At 40.0% G+C, this 22,281-nt stretch overlaps 1 protein-coding gene across 5 annotated transcripts in view; it reads right to left on the bottom strand.

Annotated features, from left to right (window-relative positions):
- Positions 1 to 22,281, bottom strand: part of RERE (arginine-glutamic acid dipeptide repeats) — a 408,498-nt gene that overhangs the window by 149,166 nt on the left and 237,051 nt on the right. For all 5 annotated transcript variants that reach the window (XM_061160480.1, XM_061160484.1, XM_061160483.1 and 2 more), the window contains 2 exons: positions 21,920 to 22,016; positions 9,203 to 9,307 (listed from right to left, as the gene is read on the bottom strand). In XM_061160480.1, coding sequence (XP_061016463.1) covers positions 9,203 to 9,307; positions 21,920 to 22,016 — 202 coding nt within the window. The remainder of the gene's footprint in view (positions 1 to 9,202; positions 9,308 to 21,919; positions 22,017 to 22,281) is intronic.

Raw genomic sequence — 22,281 nt, 5'->3', positions numbered from 1 at the left:
AAAGACCATGAGCCGTAATGAGTAGAAAAGATAACTTCACTAAAGCAGAAGTGAATTTTAAGATGTCTCAGATCCAAATTCGCTGAAATAAGGAAAATCCACTCACACTGTCACTTTTCAACTGAAGTACAAATATTTATGTTGAAAAAGGATGGTCACAATGTTATTTGATCATGCTATTTAAATAATGAAAAAACCATACATGTCCAATAATATGAATTGAATAGAAAAATTACGGCACATCCCTAGGATGGTATAAACAAGGTGCTCATCACAAATATTTGTAAAATGTTTCATAACATGGAAATATGTTCTTAACAGAAGAATTAGAACGAATAGAGGAATGTGTGATTACTTGTACATTATGTATAAACATATTAATTATAATCTTAATATATACACAAATACCTATATAAGCACAAAGATATATATTTAAGGAAAAACACAAATATGATTTACAGAAGTACCATTATAACAGTTTTGCTTCTTTAATTTTTGAATTTGTCAAGTTATTCTCTAGTAAGTACATGTTTTTCTTTATTAGAAAAACAAAGTTATTTCCCAAAACAGCCAGAAGAAAATATGTTGTGTATGAATCAATCTATAATGAAACCATAGAAATTAACAGCACAAAGTTTTGAGTCAAACAGCATTAGGGTTTCCTGTTTACTAACTGTATGCCTTAGGCATCTATTTAATATAATATCAATTTTTCCTCATTTATAAAATAAAGATAATGCCAACCTAACTGAGCCTTTACAGGAACGAAATAATTAATCTAAGACAGAGTAAGCACTCAATGCATGGCAGTAGTTGTTGTTATCCCACACACCTTGAACAGATGATATTACAAATTTGATTCCGAGAGGTCACACTAAGAAATATCAAATGATAAACCTACTAAAATTACAGCTCAGGAGGTCAAAATCCATCCATGTGTGGGAGAGAGCAGAGTCTGGAACAGGAAACTGGAAGTAAAGATAGGACACTGAGATGAAGTTTTCTACTGTTAAAGATAAGAGAATTACAAGTAAGAAAAAAGAAAAAAAAATTAGCAAGAACCTTGTGGTATTAGACTAGAACTGGAAAGTTTGATATGACCTCATGGACAGACAGAGATACACACAGAGACACACACAGAAATGTAGATGTAAACATAGCATGTGTAATCTCCCTGACCCTCAGCCTCCAAGCCCTGTTCACTCTGAAGGCCTGAGAACATGGATACAAAGCAGTGAGCACATGGAGCACCTGATCCGGGTTCCTAAGTATTATTCACCAAAATCTGACCTCAAAATGAGTGATAATAACAAATTATAACCTTAGACAGCGAGGAGATCAAACCAGTCAATTCTAAAGGAAATCAACTCTAAATATTCACTGGAAGGACTGATGCAGAAGCTGAAGTTCCAATACTTCGCTCACCTGATGTAAGCTGACTCACTGGAGGAGACCTTGACGCTGTGAAAGATTGAGGACAAGAGGAGAAGGCGGTGGCAGAGGATGAGATGGCTAGACATCACCACCAACTCAATGGACATGAATTTGAGAAAACTCTGGGAGATATTGAAGGACAGAGGAGCCTGGCTGCTGCAGTCCCTGGGGTTGCAAAGAGTCACACAAGACATATCAACTGAACAACAATGACAACAGATTAACTGGCAATCATTAGTCCACCCTGATATAAATAAGTGAATAATTCAAATTATTATGAGGAAGAAGGTATCTACAGGGTCTCAAAGCAACTACCTTATAAAATGATCATCAATTATAAAAGAAAAAAGAGAAACTGTACAATTGCAAAACCTGGCAAATACCACCTTTTTCAACAAGTGAGAATGAACATTACCAGTAATGGGACAAACTAGAATTGTTAACACTGACAGGATGTAGAAAAAAGAACACAGGACATTTGCAGTGTCCCTGTCAAAGATATATGATGTAAATCTAATGAGAAGGAAACATCATCAATGCAAAGTGAGCAACAGTCTATAAAACAATTAGCTGATAATCTCCCAAAGCACCAACGTCATGGTGAAGGAAGGAGAAACTTGTCCAGATTGAAAGAGACTAAACAGACCTATGACAACTAAACACATAATGCTGCACTAGATTCCTTTTGCTATAGCCTTTTGTTGAAAACCTTCAGAAGGGTCTGAGAACTCCAGGGCAATAATATTTCCTTGACAATTTCCTGATTCTGAAGGCAATATTGGGGTTATGTAAGAAAATGCCCTTGTTCACAGGAAATACACAGACTATTAGAATGTGATATAGCCTCCTGGTGACAATTAATTTCAAACGGTTCAGTTAAACAGAGGTTTTAAAAAAAAACAAACAGGTTTTCTACTGCACTTGCAACAGTTCTGTATGGTCAAGACTGTTTCTAAACAAAGTAAAATACTCAGGACAGTGTCAGGTAAACAATATCGCTATGATTAATAACATGATTGTCACCATCATGGGGAAGATTAAATATAAATTCTTCCAAGTGCCTCTGTTTATGATTACTACTAAATGTAAGGATAATAATACTTAAGCTTCAATATTGCTTTGGGAAAAAAACCCCTGCTTCCTGGAAAAAGATAAACAGAGAGGGCACAGGTGAATCAGGTGATCTACTTGCTTTCTACCTAATTACCAAGAGATGACTCGTGTTCAAGAAGCAAAGAACCAAGAATATAATCAGATGTTTCATGCTACAGCCAAAGTCTTGGAAGAGTCCACTGATGCTTGTATAAAGCAGTATTACAGAGTTGGATTGCCCAGGAGATACACAGAATGCTACACATGTTCGCCTTACTATCCCTTTTTCCTTACTATTCCTAAACACACCTTAGAGACCCAAGGTACTCTTATCTAGCAAGGGGAAACAAAGGGACTGGATCCTGGGAAAATCCATGCTTAATAATTTAAGAATGAAGGCACCGCTTTCACACAGCCACTCTGCAAACTTGTTCTTCCTAGGACTCCACTCACTATTTTCTCCTTCCCCTCCTAACTCACTGGTCTGAGGCAGAAAGGTAAGGAAAACTTTTCCAAGAAATGAAAGGTATAGACTCAGAAAAGGTCAACATTCTCACACACTCACATGCACCAGTGTGACACGGCACTGGCCAATAGGTTGAACCTACGGGGGCGGGGGGGTGGGGGGGGGGGGATGGGGAGATGAAGGAAAGAACAAAAATTCAACAATCCCCACCCCGAGCTACATGGAGAACAAGCTCATTTGCTATAAAAAGCCCAAATCGCTCTCTCACTATTTTTTTTTTTTTTCAATTTTGCCTGGCAAATCTTTCAGTAAAATATTCTGAGTGTAGAAATGTATTATTTCACATCAACATCACTCACATACTTACTGTAACTGTTGAGTCAGTTTCTTCATGGTCATTGAAGGAATTTACCATACATTTTTTAACAACTGTATGTTTTTCAAAGATTTTATAATATTCCAAGCAGAGGCAAGAATCCCCAGTGCTCGGACTTCTACATGTCAGCAAAATCAATCTCACAGTTAACAATCTACCTGGTAGAAGGGAGACTTCTTAGGAAGTAGCTCATGTTTTGCTTTTGGATTTAACATTTTACAGGGTTTTTAAAAAGATATTTCTCAATCTTTTCTTCAAAAGAAAATTTATAATTATTTTTTCAATTCCTGAGAAGCAACTAAAAATCATGACAGTTTACAAAAGCTACCCTGTTTTTGTTGTCCACATTTTACTAAAGCTGAAATCGATCCAGTTAGTACAAGCTTTACCTATGGACACAAAAATGAACTGGCAGCACAGATCAGAACCCAGGCTGCCTGGGTCCAAAAGGGGAGATCTTTCCATGCTGCTGGTCTTAACAAAAGGATCAAGCAGTCAGATTAAATGGCCACAAAGTACTGGACAAACAAACAACAGGGACAGGAAATGGATGGATGGTACTAGGTCTCTATGCCTGGCTCTTTTCCTAAGCAAGGACCAATCCTACTTTAGTTCAACCAAGGATATTGGTGTTTTGGCCAAATACATATATACGGGAAACTTGGTGTTATGTACTAGGACCTCTGAGCTGAAATTTATTGACTTTATTTAAAGTTTCTAACCAGATTTTAGATAAGACCCTTCAAAGAAAATGAGAACATAATGACATTATGTTGCAGGGCATGCTGACTGCAGAAGTAAATTTGGAGTGAAATTTATCTATGGAGCAGAAGTGAACACTCCCTGAGTGCAGAAACATTACAACAAACTCCAAAAGGAACTCCAGTTACTGAAGGTTCCAAGTTCTCTCTCAGTTGCCAGCCCCTTGTAGTCTGTATTGTTCAGTTCAGTTCAGTCACTCAGTTGTGTCTGACTCTTTGCGACCCTGTGAACCACAGCATGCCAGGCCTCCCTGTCCATCACCAACTCCCGGAGTCCACCCAAACCCATGTCCATTGAGTCCGTGATGCCATCTGTACTTAAAGCTAAAAGGATATTGGAAATAAAAGCAAAACTAAACAAATGGGACCTAATGAAACTTAAAAGCTTTTGCACTACGAAGGAAACTATAAGTAAGGTGAAAAGACAGCCCTCAGATTGGGAGAAAATAATAGCAAATGAAGAAACAGACAAAGGATTAATCTCAAAAATATACAAGCAACTCCTGAAGCTCAATTCCAGAAAAATAAATGACCCAATCAAAAAATGGGCCAAAGAACTAAACAGACATTTCTCCAAAGAAGACATACAGATGGCTAACAAACACATGAAAAGATGCTCAACATCACTCATTATTAGAGAAATGCAAATCAAAACCACAATGAGGTACCATTACACGCCAGTCAGGATGGCTGCTATCCAAAAGTCTACAAGCAATAAATGCTGGAGAGGGTGTGGAGAAAAGGGAACCCTCTTACACTGTTGGTGGGAATGCAAACTAGTACAGCCGCTATGGAGAACAGTGTGGAGATTTCTTAAAAAATTGGAAATAGAACTGCCATGTGACCCAGCAATCCCACTTCTGGGCATACACACTGAGGAAACCAGATCTGAAAGAGACACGTGCACCCCAATGTTCATCGCAGCACTGTTTATAATAGCCAGGACACGGAAGCAACCTAGATGCCCATCAGCAGATGAATGGATAAGGAAGCTGTGGTACATATACACCATGGAATATTACTCAGCCATTAAAAAGAATTCATTTGAACCAGTCCTAATGAGATGGATGAAGCTGGAGCCCCTTATACAGAGTGAAGTAAGCCAGAAAGATAAAGAACATTACAGCATACTAACACATATATATGGAATTTAGAAAGATGGTAATGATAACCCTACATGCACAACAGAAAAAGAGACACAGAAATACAGAACAGACTTTTGAACTTTGTGGGAGAATGTGAGGGTGGGATATTTCAAAAGAACAGCATGTATACTATCTATGGTGAAACAGATCACCAGCCCAGGGGGGATGCATGAGACAAGTGCTCCGGCCTGGTGCACTGGGAAGACCCAGAGGAATCGGGTGGAGAGGGAGGTGGGAGCGGGGATCGGGATGGGGAATACGTGTAAATCCATGGCTGATTCATATCAATGTATGACAAAACCCACTGAAATGTTGTGAAGTAATTAGCCTCCAACTAATAAAAAAATAAAATTAAATTAAATTAAAAAAAAAGCTAAAAGGATTTCTCTGGTGGCTCAAATGGTAAAGAATCCACCTGCAATGCAGGAGACTAAGGTTCGATTCCTAGGTCAGAAAGATCCCCTGAAGGGAATGGCTGCTGCTGCTGCTGCTGCTAAGTCACTTCAGTCGTGTCCAACTCTGTGTGACCCCATAGACGTCAGCCCACCAGGCTCCCCCGTCTCCGGGATTCTCCAGGCAAGAACACTGGAGTGGGTTGCCATTTCCTTCTCCAATGAGTGAAAGTGAAGTCGCTTAGTCGTGTCCGACTCTTAGCGACCACATGGACTGCAGCCTACCAGGCTCCTCCATCCATGGGATTTTCCAGGCAAGAGTACTGGAGTGGGGTGCCATTGCCTTCTCCGCTACCCACCCCAATATTCTTGCCTGGAAAAGTCCATGGACAGAGGAGCCTGGTGGGCTACAGTCCATGGAGTTGCAAAGAGCCGGACATGACTGAATGACTAATAACTCTTCACTAAAGCTAGAAACATCTACTCCCGTATTTTTTGCTCATTTAGTTCCTTAAGTGTCATGGTTAGCAAGAACACAACATCACAATCCCTGAGCTAAGATCCTTAGGACTAGAGGATTTTCAGAAGTAAGAACTTCTTGGATTTAGGAAGTTCCATAGTTTATACATCACGTAATACCCCAGCAGTGTCTGAGCAATGACCTCTATGCTATCATACTGGTAATTTGTAGTAAAAGTTGTGCAAAAAGCAAAGTGAACCATATTAGGGGTATAAAAAGTCTCATATCAGTTCAGGCCAACTTTGACTTCATGGTCAAATGAATTTAAGCACCCAACATAGAAATTTTTCTTTATTTTCAGAGCTTTCAAGAATGTAATAATCAAGTTAGGGAGGAAAAGTAGCCTATAAAAGGACCTGTGATAAATGTTAGAAAAAGAAAAAAAAAAAAAACAACTTAACATTCAGTGCTGGCCAAGATGCTAAATAAATTACAGAAGATTACATAAATCAACTGTTAACTACTATCAGAAAATTTGCTATGGAAATAACTTCATCTTAAACTTCAGTTTTAGCTGCTCACTTAAGAGTTCCCACACTAATTAAAGGGAGGGAAACAGTCATCAAAGTTAGGAGTCACAGAATCATTCTTTAACCTCCAGTGGTCTTACTGATCAGTCAGTGCACCATCTCAAAGGATTATTACAACAGTCTCATAATCCTCCCCAGATGACTCAGGGCACTAAGTCAGCACACAACACCTGATGGACACCATCCCATGCTGGTCCCACTCTTGCAATGATAGATAACCATACCAGAAACCAGCTCATCACACTGCCCCCTCCCTCACAAACCTGAAACAAAGGCAGAAACAAACAGCATGCGCCCTGAGCATTCTAAAGACTGGGTTGTGCGTAAGCCAGGAGGAGAAGACACACAGTTTTCTCAACTCTGCTAAATCACACACACACACTTCTGATGATATGAGAAACTATGGGACGTGTACATCAAACCTAGAACTTCAGAGAGAGAAAGTAGTGTTCATGGTGAAACCAGTGAGCTTGGGTCACATTGGTTTACCACTGGAAACATTCACACTCACTTTTTGAGACCTGCCACCAACTTACCACTTACAAGGACACATTAAAATTTCATTTGATGAACTGCTCAATTCATCCAACAACCCCCAAGCTCTTACACTATACCAAACACAAGCTGGACACAGGGAACAAGAATAGAAATGAACGAATGGGACTAAGGCCAAAGCACTAGAGTGATTCAGGATGCAGAGCCTGTAAAAGTGCTGCTACAGGGAAGGTTTGGTGTTGCCTTTTCAGCTGAGATAAATAATAATAGATTCCTCTATCACATGCCTAACTCAGGTTTTAAAGCAAAATTGATGGCAAGTATCAATCAAGTATCACGACTGCCAGCAACATATAAAAAAATGAGACAAGAGTTTGTGTTTGAGTCTCCAGCTTAACACAGGTAAGTTACAAATCACTCTAAATAAGCATTCCGCAAAAGTAGGTGCAAAACCAAAACTAGTGAATAAAGAATCTGTCTGGCTGTTAGGAACCCAAGAGCTAAACACTTAAAACACAAAATTCCCTCAAACAATCTAACTTGTGCAATATGACAGCTACTATCAAAAAGTTAAATAAACACAACATCACTGTAATAACAGACAACTGTGCATCCAGATAGAAGACCAAGTTCAAGTGTCCCACACGTCACTGGGGCAACAAAAAGATATGACCAGGCAGCTAATTAACACATATGTAAAATAAACTTTCTGAAACAGAAGGCGCTATTTAAATATTACCGCTGATCACCTCCTCTGTCATTGGAAAAGAGCACACTTTTGAAAATGAAAACAAAGCTCAAATTCATTGCTTTTTTTTTTTAAGGTAAGCAAAAAAGGTGACTATTACCCCATAGTTGTTGTCTAGTATAGATATGGAGAGAAAGACTAATATATATGTTCCAACAGAGCTTAATGCAGCCTCTTAGAACCACAAAAAAGAATACGTTGCCTTTTATTGACGCTAGTTTGATGACTTAAACAGCAACATTCTAAATGTTATCTATCATTTCTCAGCATCTCCCAGAAACAAGTTTTCACTAAAACAACACACATCGTACAATTACACTTAACGTAGTTCTCCCACTAACTTCCTTGAACCAAGCATCTTTCATTTCTTTCTCAATTGCTATACTTGCAGATTATGTCTTGACTGTCCTGAGCAAGTATAGACTACCTGGTCATCTAATGACCTTCTCTCTTTTTTTAAAATCCTTAATAAAACACAGTCACATGAGTGATACAGATAAATATGAATACATACAGTCTTACAGACATTCTCTCATGGGATGAATTAAAATTACAGCCTATTAGAGACAAACAATTTCTTCTGTTAAATTACAATATTTTGACTCTGTTGCTTTCCATTCAAAAAGTAATAATTCTATCTACCAAGATGGCTGAGAAATGGATGTATCCATCTTAAACTAGCAGTCTTACTAGAGATATTTCAGTGAGGGTTCCTGGGGATTTATTAAGGGAACAAATTACTAATCAACACAACCACAATGTCCTAGTATTTTCAGTACGGTGTAATGGAAGGTTTGACTGAATGTGCATGAGAGTACAGTTCATAGTAAGTTCAGAATACAGACCAACGAAACATACATCTTTATCTTGCCCTCTGCAAACCCAAATTTCTCACTTTTCCTTTTCTTAACAATGAGTGAGGCGGGGTCAAGAGGGGAGAAAGCAACCAATAAGCTGCTTTAGATACCACAGACATTAATTACAGTTCTTTTCAAAGAGATTTACTACAGGACTTGGTGTCTCTCTCACTTTCTTTTTCATCTTAGGAGTATACGCCCAGAAGTGCCCCCCACACACACACACGCCCAAAAGTGCAGACACACACACACACACACACACACACGCCCAGAGTATACGCCCAGAAGTGCCCCCCCACACACACACACGCCCAGAAGTGCAGACAAACACACGCGCGCGCGCGCGAGAGAAGTTCTTAACCTAAGGGCCCATGTGATGCACTTACCTTGTCTCAGGGTTGTAGCCTAGTATGTAGAAGAATGAATCCACTCGGGCTTTAAACTCTCTAGCAGCAAATATGTCAGAAAAATGGGAGATGTTACACTTCCCTCTGAAAATAAACAAACAAAAAATGTTAGCAATACCCTCAACTGCTTTGTAAATCAAAATACTGCTGGAAAGGTAGGAGTGAGGGAGATGTAACTCAATCCACAGCACTCCGAGAAAATGCAGAATATGGTGACAAACTCGTTAATTATCTATTCAGAAAAATGGGAGTTTCCCCCCAAAATAAGAAAATGTCCAATAATATATATATTTTTTGTTTCATGACTGCTTTTACCTACAACTTTACAACATAACTGCTTTTATCTCAGTCTTTGAGTCTTATAATAAAATTAAACAACAAAAATGAACTAAGGGCAGCATTGGGGTAAAAGGATATGAAACATTTTGGGAGAAAATTTAAACCACAGTCACACTACTTTACCAAAAAATCCATCTAAAGTCTTTGTAATCATCAAAGCAAAATGGGCCTTTTCCTCCTGCTGCCTTAAGACAAGGAGAACATGTAACTGAGTATGGAAGAAATTCACTGTCTTGGAAATTAAAACCTGGAGAAATTTTAACTTTTATATACATGTGTTTGAATATACAAATACACACTTCCCAAATTTTCAGGTAACATTAAATGACTACACTGGAAAACACTTTTCCATTGAAATAGTGCAATAAAGAACAATAAGGCAGGTTCATCTACTAACCTTAGTAACCTTAGACCATGATATAGTTTAGAGTTTTACATTACTTAACTTCTAAAGCAGCGTTTCCAGGCACCAAACGTAAATGTCATTTACATCACACCATGAGGTACCGCCCACCTTCCCATGACACACACCTGTGCACACACTGGAGTGTTGGGAGAACTTCCGGGATTCCCAAGAAGGCAGGTAGGTTTTAAGAATTTCAACTCCCTCAGCCATTTAGGCAACTTTAACTTCAAGTGGAAGCCAAAGGCTAAGATCAGAGTAGAGAGAACTGGTGGGTCAAAGGTTCATCAACAACACATGTGAGACACTTCCAGGGATGTGACCTCCCACTGCTTGAGCAGGCATTCCATTCCCACAAGGATCCATCAGCTGGCATGGTAACAACATGCACACACTTGCTACTGGCCAAGGTGTTAGTGAAAGAAACTGAGGGATGTCAACATGGCAGTAGACGTTCATTCACTTCCTGCCAAATCAAAAAGCAACACCCTCCTTTCCCACAGAGCTTAAGTAACCTGTGACCAAAGCCTCAGTACTGGGCAGAAGACAAGATGATCTCAGATAGTCGCCATTTTAAAATTTAATAAAAATACTACTGAATTCCTGAAGTTCCTTTGGATACAACTGATTAGAAGACAGCACAGGGTTACTGAACACTTAAAATCCTTTGTTGACAGCAGCTTTCCTGTAGTTAGCAGCATCCCTGGCCTCTGCCCCAAAGCACCCACATGTGCCATCACTGTGACACCCAAAAACACTGCCAAAACATTCCCAGGGAAGGACATGGCTGTGCTGTGCTTAGTCACTCAATTGTGTCTGACTCTTTTCGACCCCATGGACAGTAGCCCACCAGGCTCCTCTGTCCATGGGGATTCCCCAGGCAAGAACACTGGAGTAGATTGCCATGACCTCCTCCAGGGGATCTTCCCAACCCAGGGGTCGAAGCCAGATCTTCCACATTGCAGGCAGATTCGTTACTAGAGGGGCAACACAAATAGTTTAGGGAAAACCCAGATCAGTGAGAAGAGAAGGCTGTCATCTGATAAATGACTATGAAACTGTACCAATGGGGTTTTATCTACCACTATGTCCTTCACCTGTTTCCTGTTTAATTATAAGAAGAGTATGGATTTTCATATCTTAATTTTATATTCTGCTACTCAATTTTTTAGCATATGATATAGTTTAATCATTGATTCTCTGAGGTTTTCCTATGCTATACACAGGAATGCATATGCTATGCATTCCTATACAGAATGCTAACTGTATATGCAAATAAACATAGTTTCACTCCTTCTTCTTCATCCTTTCTTAAGCCTCTAGCGAGGGCTTCCCTAGTAGCTCAGTGGTAAAGAATTCACCTGAGAAGAAGATGAGGGTTTAATACCTGAGGTGGAAGATCCCTGGAAGAAGAAATGACAACCCATCCCAGTATGCTTGCCTGAAAAATCCCATGGACAAAGGAGCCTGGAGAGCTACGGCTCATGGAGTCATAAAGAATCAGTCCAGACTTAGCAACTGAACAACAAAAGGAAGTCTCCAGCTGCACTGTTCCGCTAATACAATGAAAATGTGGAAAGTAGTGGAAACTGAGGACATCTTTGCCTTCTTCCTGATCTCAATGGAAATGTCTCTTGGGTGTTCCCATTAAACATGACACCCACTTTAGAATAATTGTATCACAACCATAGTTTTGGGGATAAGCTTTTCCCCTAGATTTATTAACACGGTATATGGTATTAACAGAGTCTCGAGCAGTAAACCTACCCTGCATTCCTGGAATAAATCCCAGTTGGTCATAATGTACTTTTGATAAAATATCAGAATTCTTTAAAGTACTTGATTAATCAGATGTAATGTTTTTTTCTCATAAATTTCTGCTTCTATCATTACTGCTTCCTTCATTGTGCCTCTGTTGTTTTAACAGTTTGTTCACACTAGCCTTGGTACAAAATGTCCACCAACAAAGAAACGGTAAACAAAGTACTATATATATTACAATGATATTACTAAACAACAATATCACATACACAAAAAATTATATACTGTATGATTCTGTTTATATGAAGTTCTAGAAGAGCATAGAGGAATTGATGGTGGGAGAAATCAGAACAGTGGCTGTTTTGGGGTGGGAAGTTTAGCGAGAAGAGCTGCTAAAGGGAAATTTCTGGGATGATGGGAACGTCTCGTGTCTTGTTTGGGGTCAAACAAATTTGCCAAAATTTATGAAAATGTAAACTTAAATTCTGAAATTTTTTGTATATATATATATAAAAAGTACTGGGAGAAAATAAAGCAAGTGTCATCAGCATAGAGCTGCAGCTGTCCTTGCTGGTTCAGGAGCCCTGAGTACTGGGCAGAGGTGAAGACAGGGCTGACCTGAGCAGGAAGCCCCTCAGCCACTCAGTTGGTTCTAACTGGCTGGCATCCGTTCTGAAATATGTTTCACGTCACCTGGTACTGAAGAGCTTACATTTTAAAGTGTGTGTACATATGTACCATTTTAAGCACTCAGTATTTTTTCTCCAGCGCTCTCCTTTCTTTATGCTCTAGCTCAGAACAGTACATTATTTGACAGTGTTTGTGAAATGGAGGCAGAGAGACTGCTAGAAGAAAACTGCCCATCTTGCTGAAACAGTTGCTTTCACAGCCTCCTCAGTTCTGCATTCCCCATATCTAACGTGATGCTTCTAAAGACAGGGAAGCACCATGTTCGAGGGTCCTTCTGTTCAGCAGCAACAAGAGTTTCCTGGAAAAGACTTGCTTGGGAAGTGCTTTGCTGTGATGTCCCACAGGTATGCCCTGGGCACCAAACCACCTACACAGCTCTGTGGCTAGTGGGAGAGGGCCATCTTAAGGGGATGAAAAAGAAGAGAGAACCTCCTCATACAAGCAGAGAAACAAATGGAAACCCTGGCCAGAAATTCATTCCCTCAAACTATACCCAGAATTGAGCAAGTCTTCATATACCCCAGATATGCAAACCTCAGAGAAACTCCTGAAGAGACAGGTACACAAGCTTATGCAGACAGCTCAGAGTAGCATGCTCGTTTACAGCTCTCACTGCCACTCAACCAAAAACGAGGGGGAAAAAGACTGTGAGAGAGAGGGATTATCATGTCTGTGGCACAGGCATAGAACTTTTTTCTTTTTTAGGTTTCTGTTCTGTTTCTAGTTCTTCTGTTTCCTTTGCTTTCCTTTATGGGTTATATGAAGGTTTTTTAATTCCATCTTGATACAGTGTATTGAGTGTATTGCTCTATACAGTTTTACAGTCAGTTCAGTCGCTCAGTCATGTCTGACTCTTTGCGACCCCATGGACTGCAGCACGTCAGGATTCTCTGTCCATCACCAACTCCCAGAACTTGCTCAAACTCATGTCCATCGAGTCAGTGATGCCATCCAACCATCTCATCCTCTTGTCATCCCCTTCTCCTGCCTTCAATCTTTCCCAGCATCAGGGTCTTTTCCAATGAGTCAGTTCTTTGCATCAGATGGCCAAAATATTGGAGTTTCAGCTTCAGTGTGAGTCCTTCCAAAATTCAGGACTGATTTCCTTTAGGATGGACTGATTTGATCTCATTGCTGCATAAGGGACTGTCAAGAGACTTCTCCAACACCACTGTTGAAAAGCATCAATTCTTCAGTGCTCAGCTTTCTTTATGGTCCAACTTTCACATCCATACATGACTACTGGAAAAACAATAGCTTTGACTAGACGGACCTTTGTCAACAAAGTAATGTCTCTGCTTTTTAATATGCTGTTTAGGTTGGTCATAGCTTTTCTTCCAAGGAGCAAGTGTCTTTTAATTTCATAGCTGCAGTCACCACGTGCCATGATTTTGAAGCCCAAAAGAATAAAGTTTCCCCATCTATTTCCATGGAAATGCAAACTATTTCCATTATTTCCCCATCTATTTGCCATGAAGTGATGGGACCGGATGCCATGATCTTCGTTTTTTGAAGATTGTTTTCTGAGTCTTAGCCCAGCTTTTCACTCTGTTCTTTCACTTTCATCAACAGGCTCTTTAGTTCTTCTTCGCTTTCTGCCATAAGGGTGGTTATCATCTGCGTATCTGAGGTTATTGATATTTCTCCCGGCAATCTTGATTCCAGCTTGTGCTTCATCCAGCCTGTCATTTCGCATGATGTACTCTACATATAAGTTAAATAAGCAGGGTGACTATATACAGCCTTGACGTACTCCTTTCACGATTTGGAACAAGTCTATTGTTCCATGTCCAGTTCTAATTGTTGTTTCTTGACCTGCATACAGATTTCTCAGGAGGCAGGTAAGATGGTCTGGTATTCTGAGCTCTTTGAAGAATTTTCCACAGTTTGTTGTGATGCACACAGTCAAAGGCTTTGGTGCAGTCAACAAAGCAGAAGTAGATGTTTTCCTGGAACTCTCTTGTTTTTTCTATGATCCAATGGATGTTGGTAACTTGATCTCTGGTTCCTCTGCCTTTTCTAAATCCAGGTTGAACATCTGGAAGTTCACAGTTCACGTTCTGTTGAACCATGGTTCAACAGTTTTAGTGGTTGCTCTAAATACAATATACAACATTACTGCCACTAAATCCTCTCTGCCTTGCCACTTTTAAATTTTAATTGTCTTAAGTGCTTAAGAAACATTCTTAAATACTCCTCAAAGACACAAAAGTAAACACAAACAAATGGGAAAACATCCCCTATTCATGGATAGGAAAATTCAACATGGCATTTTTCCAAACTTCTAAAACATACTATAAAGCCTCTATGGGTGTCCCTGTGGCTCAGTGGTAAAGGATCCACCTGCAGTGCAGGTGACACAGGAGATGTGGGTTCAATCCCTGAGTCAGGAGTATCCCCTAGAGAAGGGCATGGCAACCCACACCAGAATTCCTGCTGGGAGAATCCCATGGACTGAGGAGCCTGGCGGGCTGTGGTCCATGGGCTGCAAAGAGTTAGACATGACTAAGCACACACATAAAGCCTCTATAATTAAGAGTGTAGTACCAGCACATAAACAGACAATAGGAAACAGAACAGCAAATCCAGAATACATACTGGAAATAAAGGGGGCATCTCAAACCACTGAGGTAAAGACAGTAAATGGTACTGGGTGGGTCAGTCGGGTAAAATGCCTCTATAAAACGTGGGGTAAGGGGGCTTCCCTGGTGGTCCACAGGTGAAGAATCTGCCTTCCTGTGCAGCGAATGCAAGTTCAATCTCTGCACAGGGAACTATGATCCCACCTGCCACAGGGCAACCAAGCCTCTGAACTGCAACTAGAGAAGCAACAAAGACCTGACATAGCTCTCCTACCCCCAAAAAAAGAAAAAATGGTGTAAGTAAGTACTTTCTAACTACGACTCAAAGTCCTGAGGGAATGAAAGAAAAGACTGGTAAGTCTGGCTAAACAGAAATAAGCTTTGCGTAGTTTTTAAAATGATAAAATTAAAAGAAAACTGATGGAAGTAGTAGAAAATATCTGCAACAGGCATATTAAGAACTTTTAGAAAGGAAGAGACAAAGATAAAAACCCACAGAAAAGACATAAACAGATAATTCATAGAAATATAGACAAAAATATCCTTCAGAAATGAAAATATGCTCAAAATCACTCACTGTTAGCAAAGCAAAGTAGAACAACACTTAGAAGCTATTTCTCATCTATCAATCAGGCAGGCAAAGGTTTTTAAAATAATATAACACATTCTGCTGGGAAACAGAAAGTCTCAGATATTGTTGCAGGAAATGCAAACTGGTATACGCTCTCAGGGCGGGAAACATACATACGTAAACTTTTCAATTCAGCAACCCTTTTCCTAGGAATCCACCCTGAAGATACTCATCCAATAATAAGGACTCGCATATGCACAAGGATACTCACTGCAGCATTGTTTATAACTGAAACATCTTGGAAACAACCTACACAAGAGAGCAGATGAATAAACCACAGAACAGCCACACAGTGGAATGCTACATAGCTGTGAAAAAGAGTGAGCTGAGTGAACTGCCATGGAGCAATTTCTAGAACCACGAAGTAAAAAACAGCAAAGTGCAAGAGAGTATGCCATCCTTCACATAAGAAAGAAGAAGGTACAAGAAAATAGACATGTACTTGCACATCTATGAAAAGAGTATAAGAAGGATAAACTAAGAAGTAACGGGATCAGTTATCTATACCAGGTAGGTAGGCAAGAGGAGGAAAGAAATGGGGAATGGGGCTCAAGACTGGATCTCCTTACAGCTCTGAACCTTGGAGCCACAGCAGTAGTCCACAAACCCTCCCTCACCAAACAACAGCTCAAATCAACGAAGAGCAACCAAAGTTGGGATGAAAGTCTAACAAAGGTGAACCTAGCTATACCATAAATAAATAATACAAGCACACCTAGGGAGCTATGAAAAACAGAACGGACCTGAATAATTTGAGAAAACAGGCTCTTGTCCATAATATACACTATGTGAAAAAGCGTGTTAGTCACTCAGAAATGTCTGACTCTTTGTGACCCCAGGGACTGTACATAAGACTAAAGATTAAGATACAGTCAATAAATTTGTTTCTCACAAGTGCATGGGTAACAAATTCTGAAATTAAGTGTATCAAAGAATTGGATAAAAATAAGCAAATATAAATATATTTTAAAAAAATAAAATAAAAGCTGAGTATTTCACTGTTGAAGAAAGAAGTTATCGGTAAAGGGGAGGAGAGGGACTTCCCTGGTTAAGATTCTGTTTTCACTTCAGGGGGCGTGGGTTTGATCCCTGGTTGGGGAATTAAGGTCACACATGCAGTGAGCAATGGCAAAAATAAAAATAAAAAATAAAAGGTGAAGGTACAAGGAATCTTGTGATGCTAGTCAGACCACCCCCTCTGCTCTGGGCCACGTGAAGACAAAGGGAGAAGCCATCAGTCTGCGCACCAGAACCAGGTCCTCACCAGAACTCAAACACATGGGCAGCCTCAGACACAAACAAACACACTTGGAACCTCTAGTTTCCAAAACTCTGAGAATGAAGTTTCTGTTGCTTATAAGCCACCCAGTCTATGGTCTTTTGTTTCTAGCAACCCAAATGAAGTAAGGCGACCATGAAAACCAAATAAGGTCTTTGGTTCAATGGCATTGTTCCAATGCTATTTCTTAGTTCTGATAACTATACTGTAATTACATAAGATGCTAACACAAATGAAGACTGGGAGAGAGGTACATGTTAATTCAGTATTTGTAACTTTTCTTCATGTCCAAAAGTAGCTCCAAACAATAGAATTTTTAAAAGACTATGACGTGTTCAAGGGCAGAGACAGCATACTATTCAGTGAGGTGTTCCCCCTATGAGTAGCTCAATAATGTGTTAAATGATGAATGAATAAAGAAATAAATGGCTGGCAAGTTATGGTATCTAATGAAGTTCTAAGCATGTACAGACAGAACAATAAAAACAATAAAAATGCTGTAGGTCAGAGTTATTTCACATACAAAAAGAACTGTGGACTGAAGCTGGAAAATGGGTCTTAAGTTGCAACACTAAGAGCTCTGAGGCTTCGTGAGAGCCCTGAGGGAACTTGCAGGAGCTAAAGGAACTTTGTAAACTCTAAGGAAGGGCTGAGGAACTGTACCACGATGACATTAATCTGTTTCAATTACTACACAGATGTGATTCTAGCTGCCCATAACAAAGTAAGCAGATAATTTGATTTGGGTTGAAAAGGGGGCAATCAGAAGTCCAAAAGACATAGTTCAAGGTTTCTTGATCCAGGGCTTCCAGAAAATTCACTCCAAAACATATTCCTATGACAGTGAATTCCTAGGTTAGATGACATCTTATAACCTGACCTACCTTGGATATTTTTTCCCCAATAGGACACAGATAATCAGAAGGCTGGAAAATAGCTCTCAAGCTGATGAGACAGCTGTGACCTCCTGTCTGCCCTCCTGTATCAATACTTGAGAATCTTCTGTTACAAGTGACCTGAAAATGTTGTCCAGGTCACATGTTCATAATCCAATCACAAAACAATCACTCTTGATCCTTTGATGTCAATAAAATATTATCCTTAGAGAAAAAAAAAAAACTATAACAGCAAACAAACTGCAAGCTACATTTTTTTATTTAGCTTAATCTAGCTAATCTGCTGATTCTCAGAACATCTGGAGATGACTCCTGGGGCTGAACACTTCTCCCCATGCCTGAAGTGGTCAGACAATCCACTCAAGTCATCCCAGAGGCCACAGAGAAATGAAGTAACTGTATCTCCAAGAACTCAACACAGAAGAGTACTTCATTTCACTTTTTACTTTCATCCTTTTATGCCTTTAAGAACCCAATTCAGATTCATGAGCACTACTCAGGCTACCGAGTATGAGATACTCTGCAAGAGACTTCTTCTTGCTCTGTACCTTACTGGATATAGAACCAGTTCAGGGTTCTGCCGCTTAATCACATGACCTTTTTTTTTAAGTTTGTTAAAAAGAAGACACTAAGGTTAACAAATGTGACCTTCGTCATGAAACCAGGGAGCAGAGCCAGGATTCAAGCTGAAGTCTCCTAATTTCCATCTGGATCTTTTCCTATCGTACCAGTGTCAGCCAAAAATACATACCTGGGAGTAGGGAGAATTCAAAAAGACTATTAACATAATATTACCAACTGGTTAGTGATCAACGTAAAGAAGAAAAGAAAATAAACAGTTGTACAAACTTAGCCTCAAAGGTAGGAATGGGGGATAGCCAAGGCAAGAATTCAAAAACAGCAGCATAGCAATAATGCTGGACCTCAAGTCAGATTTCTACTACAGTGAAGATCCCACCATATCTCTGGGAATAAATCTGGTTGGCGGGGGGCACGGGGGGAATGCTACAGGCTCCATCTACACAGAGAGGCTGCCTAGGAGTTCTGTTTTCCTTTTGATTTGTGATGGTGAAAGGACAAAGCTCTCTGGGCCTTTACAGCCCAACCCCAGCACCAGCTTGAAAGAGAAAGTTATACATCGGTTTCCTCCTGAGTGAATGGAAGGGCCAGAGCCCCCTCAGAGGCTCTGTGAGCCCAAAGAATCCACACAACTGAGCACTTTGATCTCTGAGAAGAATGGTGCTAAGTAAGCACTATCGCTCTTTTTCTTTCTTTTTTGTCCTCCATGGTTTTTTTCAGTACATTCATTTGATCCTCTTTCATGTGCCTATGGACTATTTTATTTGTCCTCTTTCAAAACTGAAGTTTATTTTTGGCAGTACTGCTTTTTACCTGTGGAGAATGAAAAAAATTCTTTCAATGGCCAAACGGTGAACAAAGAATTGGAATTAAAAAATGAAAGCCTAACCCCCACCCCCATACTTTAAAATTAGAGTAATCTAGCTTTAGTGAAGAGAAAAGGAATAGAGATTCCTGTGGGCACTGCTATTCACCTTTGCTTTTATCAAAGATGATCCTACAGTGAGCACTCTGCCACTGCAAACCAGTATTATTAAGCAAAAGCAAGAACCCCCAAATGAGCCTCAGATGCAGACAAATGTCAACACACCCACAAGGGTTACAGAGCAGCTACTAGAACAGATCACCAGTAACCATGTGGTGATGCTCACATTCATCTGGTGTCCTTGGGAAAAAAAACCCAACTGTCAAGTCACCCAAGAGACGCTCTGTTTGAAGCAGACAAAAATCAAATTTAAGATGCCAGTTTTATAAAACCACCTCATGATCTCTTTAAAGGAAAATGCCACACGAGAAAAAAAGCTAATCAATAAGGGTTCTAGTAGCATACACAGCAAAAAGGAGATAAGGAATCATCACCATAGCACTCCAGCTCTTTGCGGGCCACTGAAGAGATGATGACATATACAATTAAAGAAGATACTGATTATAAACCGAGTCAAAGTTCATTCATCTGGCTCCACCTAGAATTATCTGGAACAACTGGTTCTTCTAAAAATGCTAAAACAGTATAAAATGACTGTACAGATCTGACTATCACTCTCTGATAAATTTTCAAATAAATTCACTGTAAACAAAAATATAAAAGTCCACTTAATAACCAGAGTCACTTATCTCACATACTTACTTGTCTTCACTTAAACTCTAAATTGATTAAAAATCATTCACCTCAGTCAAAGAAATAAGATTGCGGGGGCGGGGGGGAGGGGGGGTGCCGGGAAGCATTCAAAACAGGTAAGAAATTATCCCAGGATCAATCCACTTGTCTTGGCTAACCGTTCAATGGTTCCATCAATCTGTCCAACCTTCCATTAATTCACTTTGTCCAGCGTGCAAGTTTAAGATTGGAAAACTACCCCCAAGAAGACATGAAAAGCTTGGGGGAATTTTGAAAAAAATTTATAAAACACTAGAGGAATTCTCCAAATGTATCTCAAGTTCTGTAAGAAGCCGAATCTAACTCCATACATGCCTTTCCTTACAGCAGGGGCTGGCAGACTACGGTCTGCAATCCAAAGCTGGTCTACCACCTGCTCTTGTACAGCCTGAGAACTAAGAATGGTTTTTCCATTTTTAAATGGCTACAAATTAAATCAGAGAAGACTTGCATCTCCTGGACATGTGGAAATTAAATGAAATTCAGATTTCAGCGTTCACAAGTAAAGTTTTATTGGCACACAGCCATCTCACTTATTTACACATTGCCTCTGGCTTTTGCACTACAATGGCTGAACTGAGTAGCTGCAATTAGAGACCATGAAAGACTATCTGACCAAAAAAGTTTGCCCAAACCTGCCCTGTGTTAAAAGTTGCTACACTTTGCCTTGAAATAACTGACTTGAGCTATGCAGCTTTACCCAAGAGGCTCCAGATGGTTCTGCTGAATACCATCTGAGCAATATAATAGAGAAATCACTCTATCTCATTGTAGCTAAATGCCAGCAAATCCCTATGATTTGTTTTTAAACTGTATTCTTCAACAAAGCAAGTGGTTCTTTCACCATTTTTGTTATTTCCAATGGGGGAAAAGGTATAATAAAATCTCCTGTCTTATTTCTTTACCACTTAAGAAGCCCCAAGTCTTCCTCTCATAAACAAAATATACCAGAATAAATAGGTATCTTTTTCTTGAAAGGGACAGAAAATACCAACGGGTTTGAAGCTCATGGTCACTTTTTTGGCATTATTACTGAAGACATTAAGATAGCAGCAACATTACCTCGTAATAAAATCTTCAATATACTTTCCACATTCTCAAGTAATGGGCCTCCTAGGTGGCACAGCGGTAAAGAATCCGCCTGCCAAAATGCAGGAGACACAAGAGATGTGGGTTTGATCCCTGGATGGGGAAGATACCCTGGAGGAGGAAATGGCAACCCATTACAGTATTCCTGCCTGGAGAATCCCATGGACAGAGGAACCTGGCAGGCTACAGTCCATGGGATCGCACAGAGTTGGACACAAGCGAGCGACTAACACTTTTCTAGTGGCAGAGACTGAATCTTCAGGCAGTAATCTATATAATAATCAGTCATGTCCGACTCCTTGTGACCCCATGGACTGTAGCCTGCCAGGCTCCTCTATCCATGGGATTCTCCAGCCAAGAATACTGGAGTGGGTAGCCATTTCCTCCTCCAGGGGATCTTCCCAACCCAGGTATTAAACATGGGTCTCCTGCATTGCAGGCAGATTCTTTACCATTTGAGCCACCAGGGAAGCCCAATCTGTGTAACACCTCACCGTAAGTAATTCAGCAATAAATTTTCAAGGAAATAAAATACATAACTACAGGGGGTGGGGGAGGAAGGAAGGAAGAAAAAGATATAGATTTTCCCTCCACCCAGATTAGTGAAGACAGAGGCCACCTCTGAGACCCCAACAATCTACAAAGTTCACGCGAGTGCCAGCTTGCTGAGACCACAGGTGGAGTGTGACTGGTATTACGATATCAGATGAGATCCAGACAGCTCAGACTCTCTACCTGCATGCTTGATGACTTCTCCTCCAAAGAAGGACCACGCATCTTGGGCACTTACCTTAGGGCGGCAGCATGGTAAGTGTCAACATAATCGGAAATGAAGAGCTCTCGGTTCTTGATAACTGGGTCTGTTATGACAAGTTCTCTTCCAGAATCTGTCCAAAAAAGAAAGCAAGAAAAAATTAATTAGGAAAATATTATAACTGAGTTTCCCCAAATAGGAAAATTCTACAAAATTTTTCTTTCAGGTTCAACTTCTATGATAAAAAGCACAATAAATAACCAGCCCTGGTCAGCAAAACCAAGAAGAGGAATAACATACAGCAGAAATAACAGGAAAAAGTGTCCTGCTGAATATGTTTTTGCCGGTAAGTAAGTTCCCACCATTTGCTGAAATGCTTAAGCACAAAATGAAAGAAG

This window comes from Dama dama, chromosome 14 (assembly GCF_033118175.1).
Source record: "Dama dama isolate Ldn47 chromosome 14, ASM3311817v1, whole genome shotgun sequence".
Taxonomy (NCBI): Eukaryota; Metazoa; Chordata; class Mammalia; order Artiodactyla; family Cervidae; genus Dama; species Dama dama.
The sequence above is the reverse complement of the archived record's forward strand: the minus strand, read 5'-3'. Positions and strand labels throughout refer to the sequence as shown.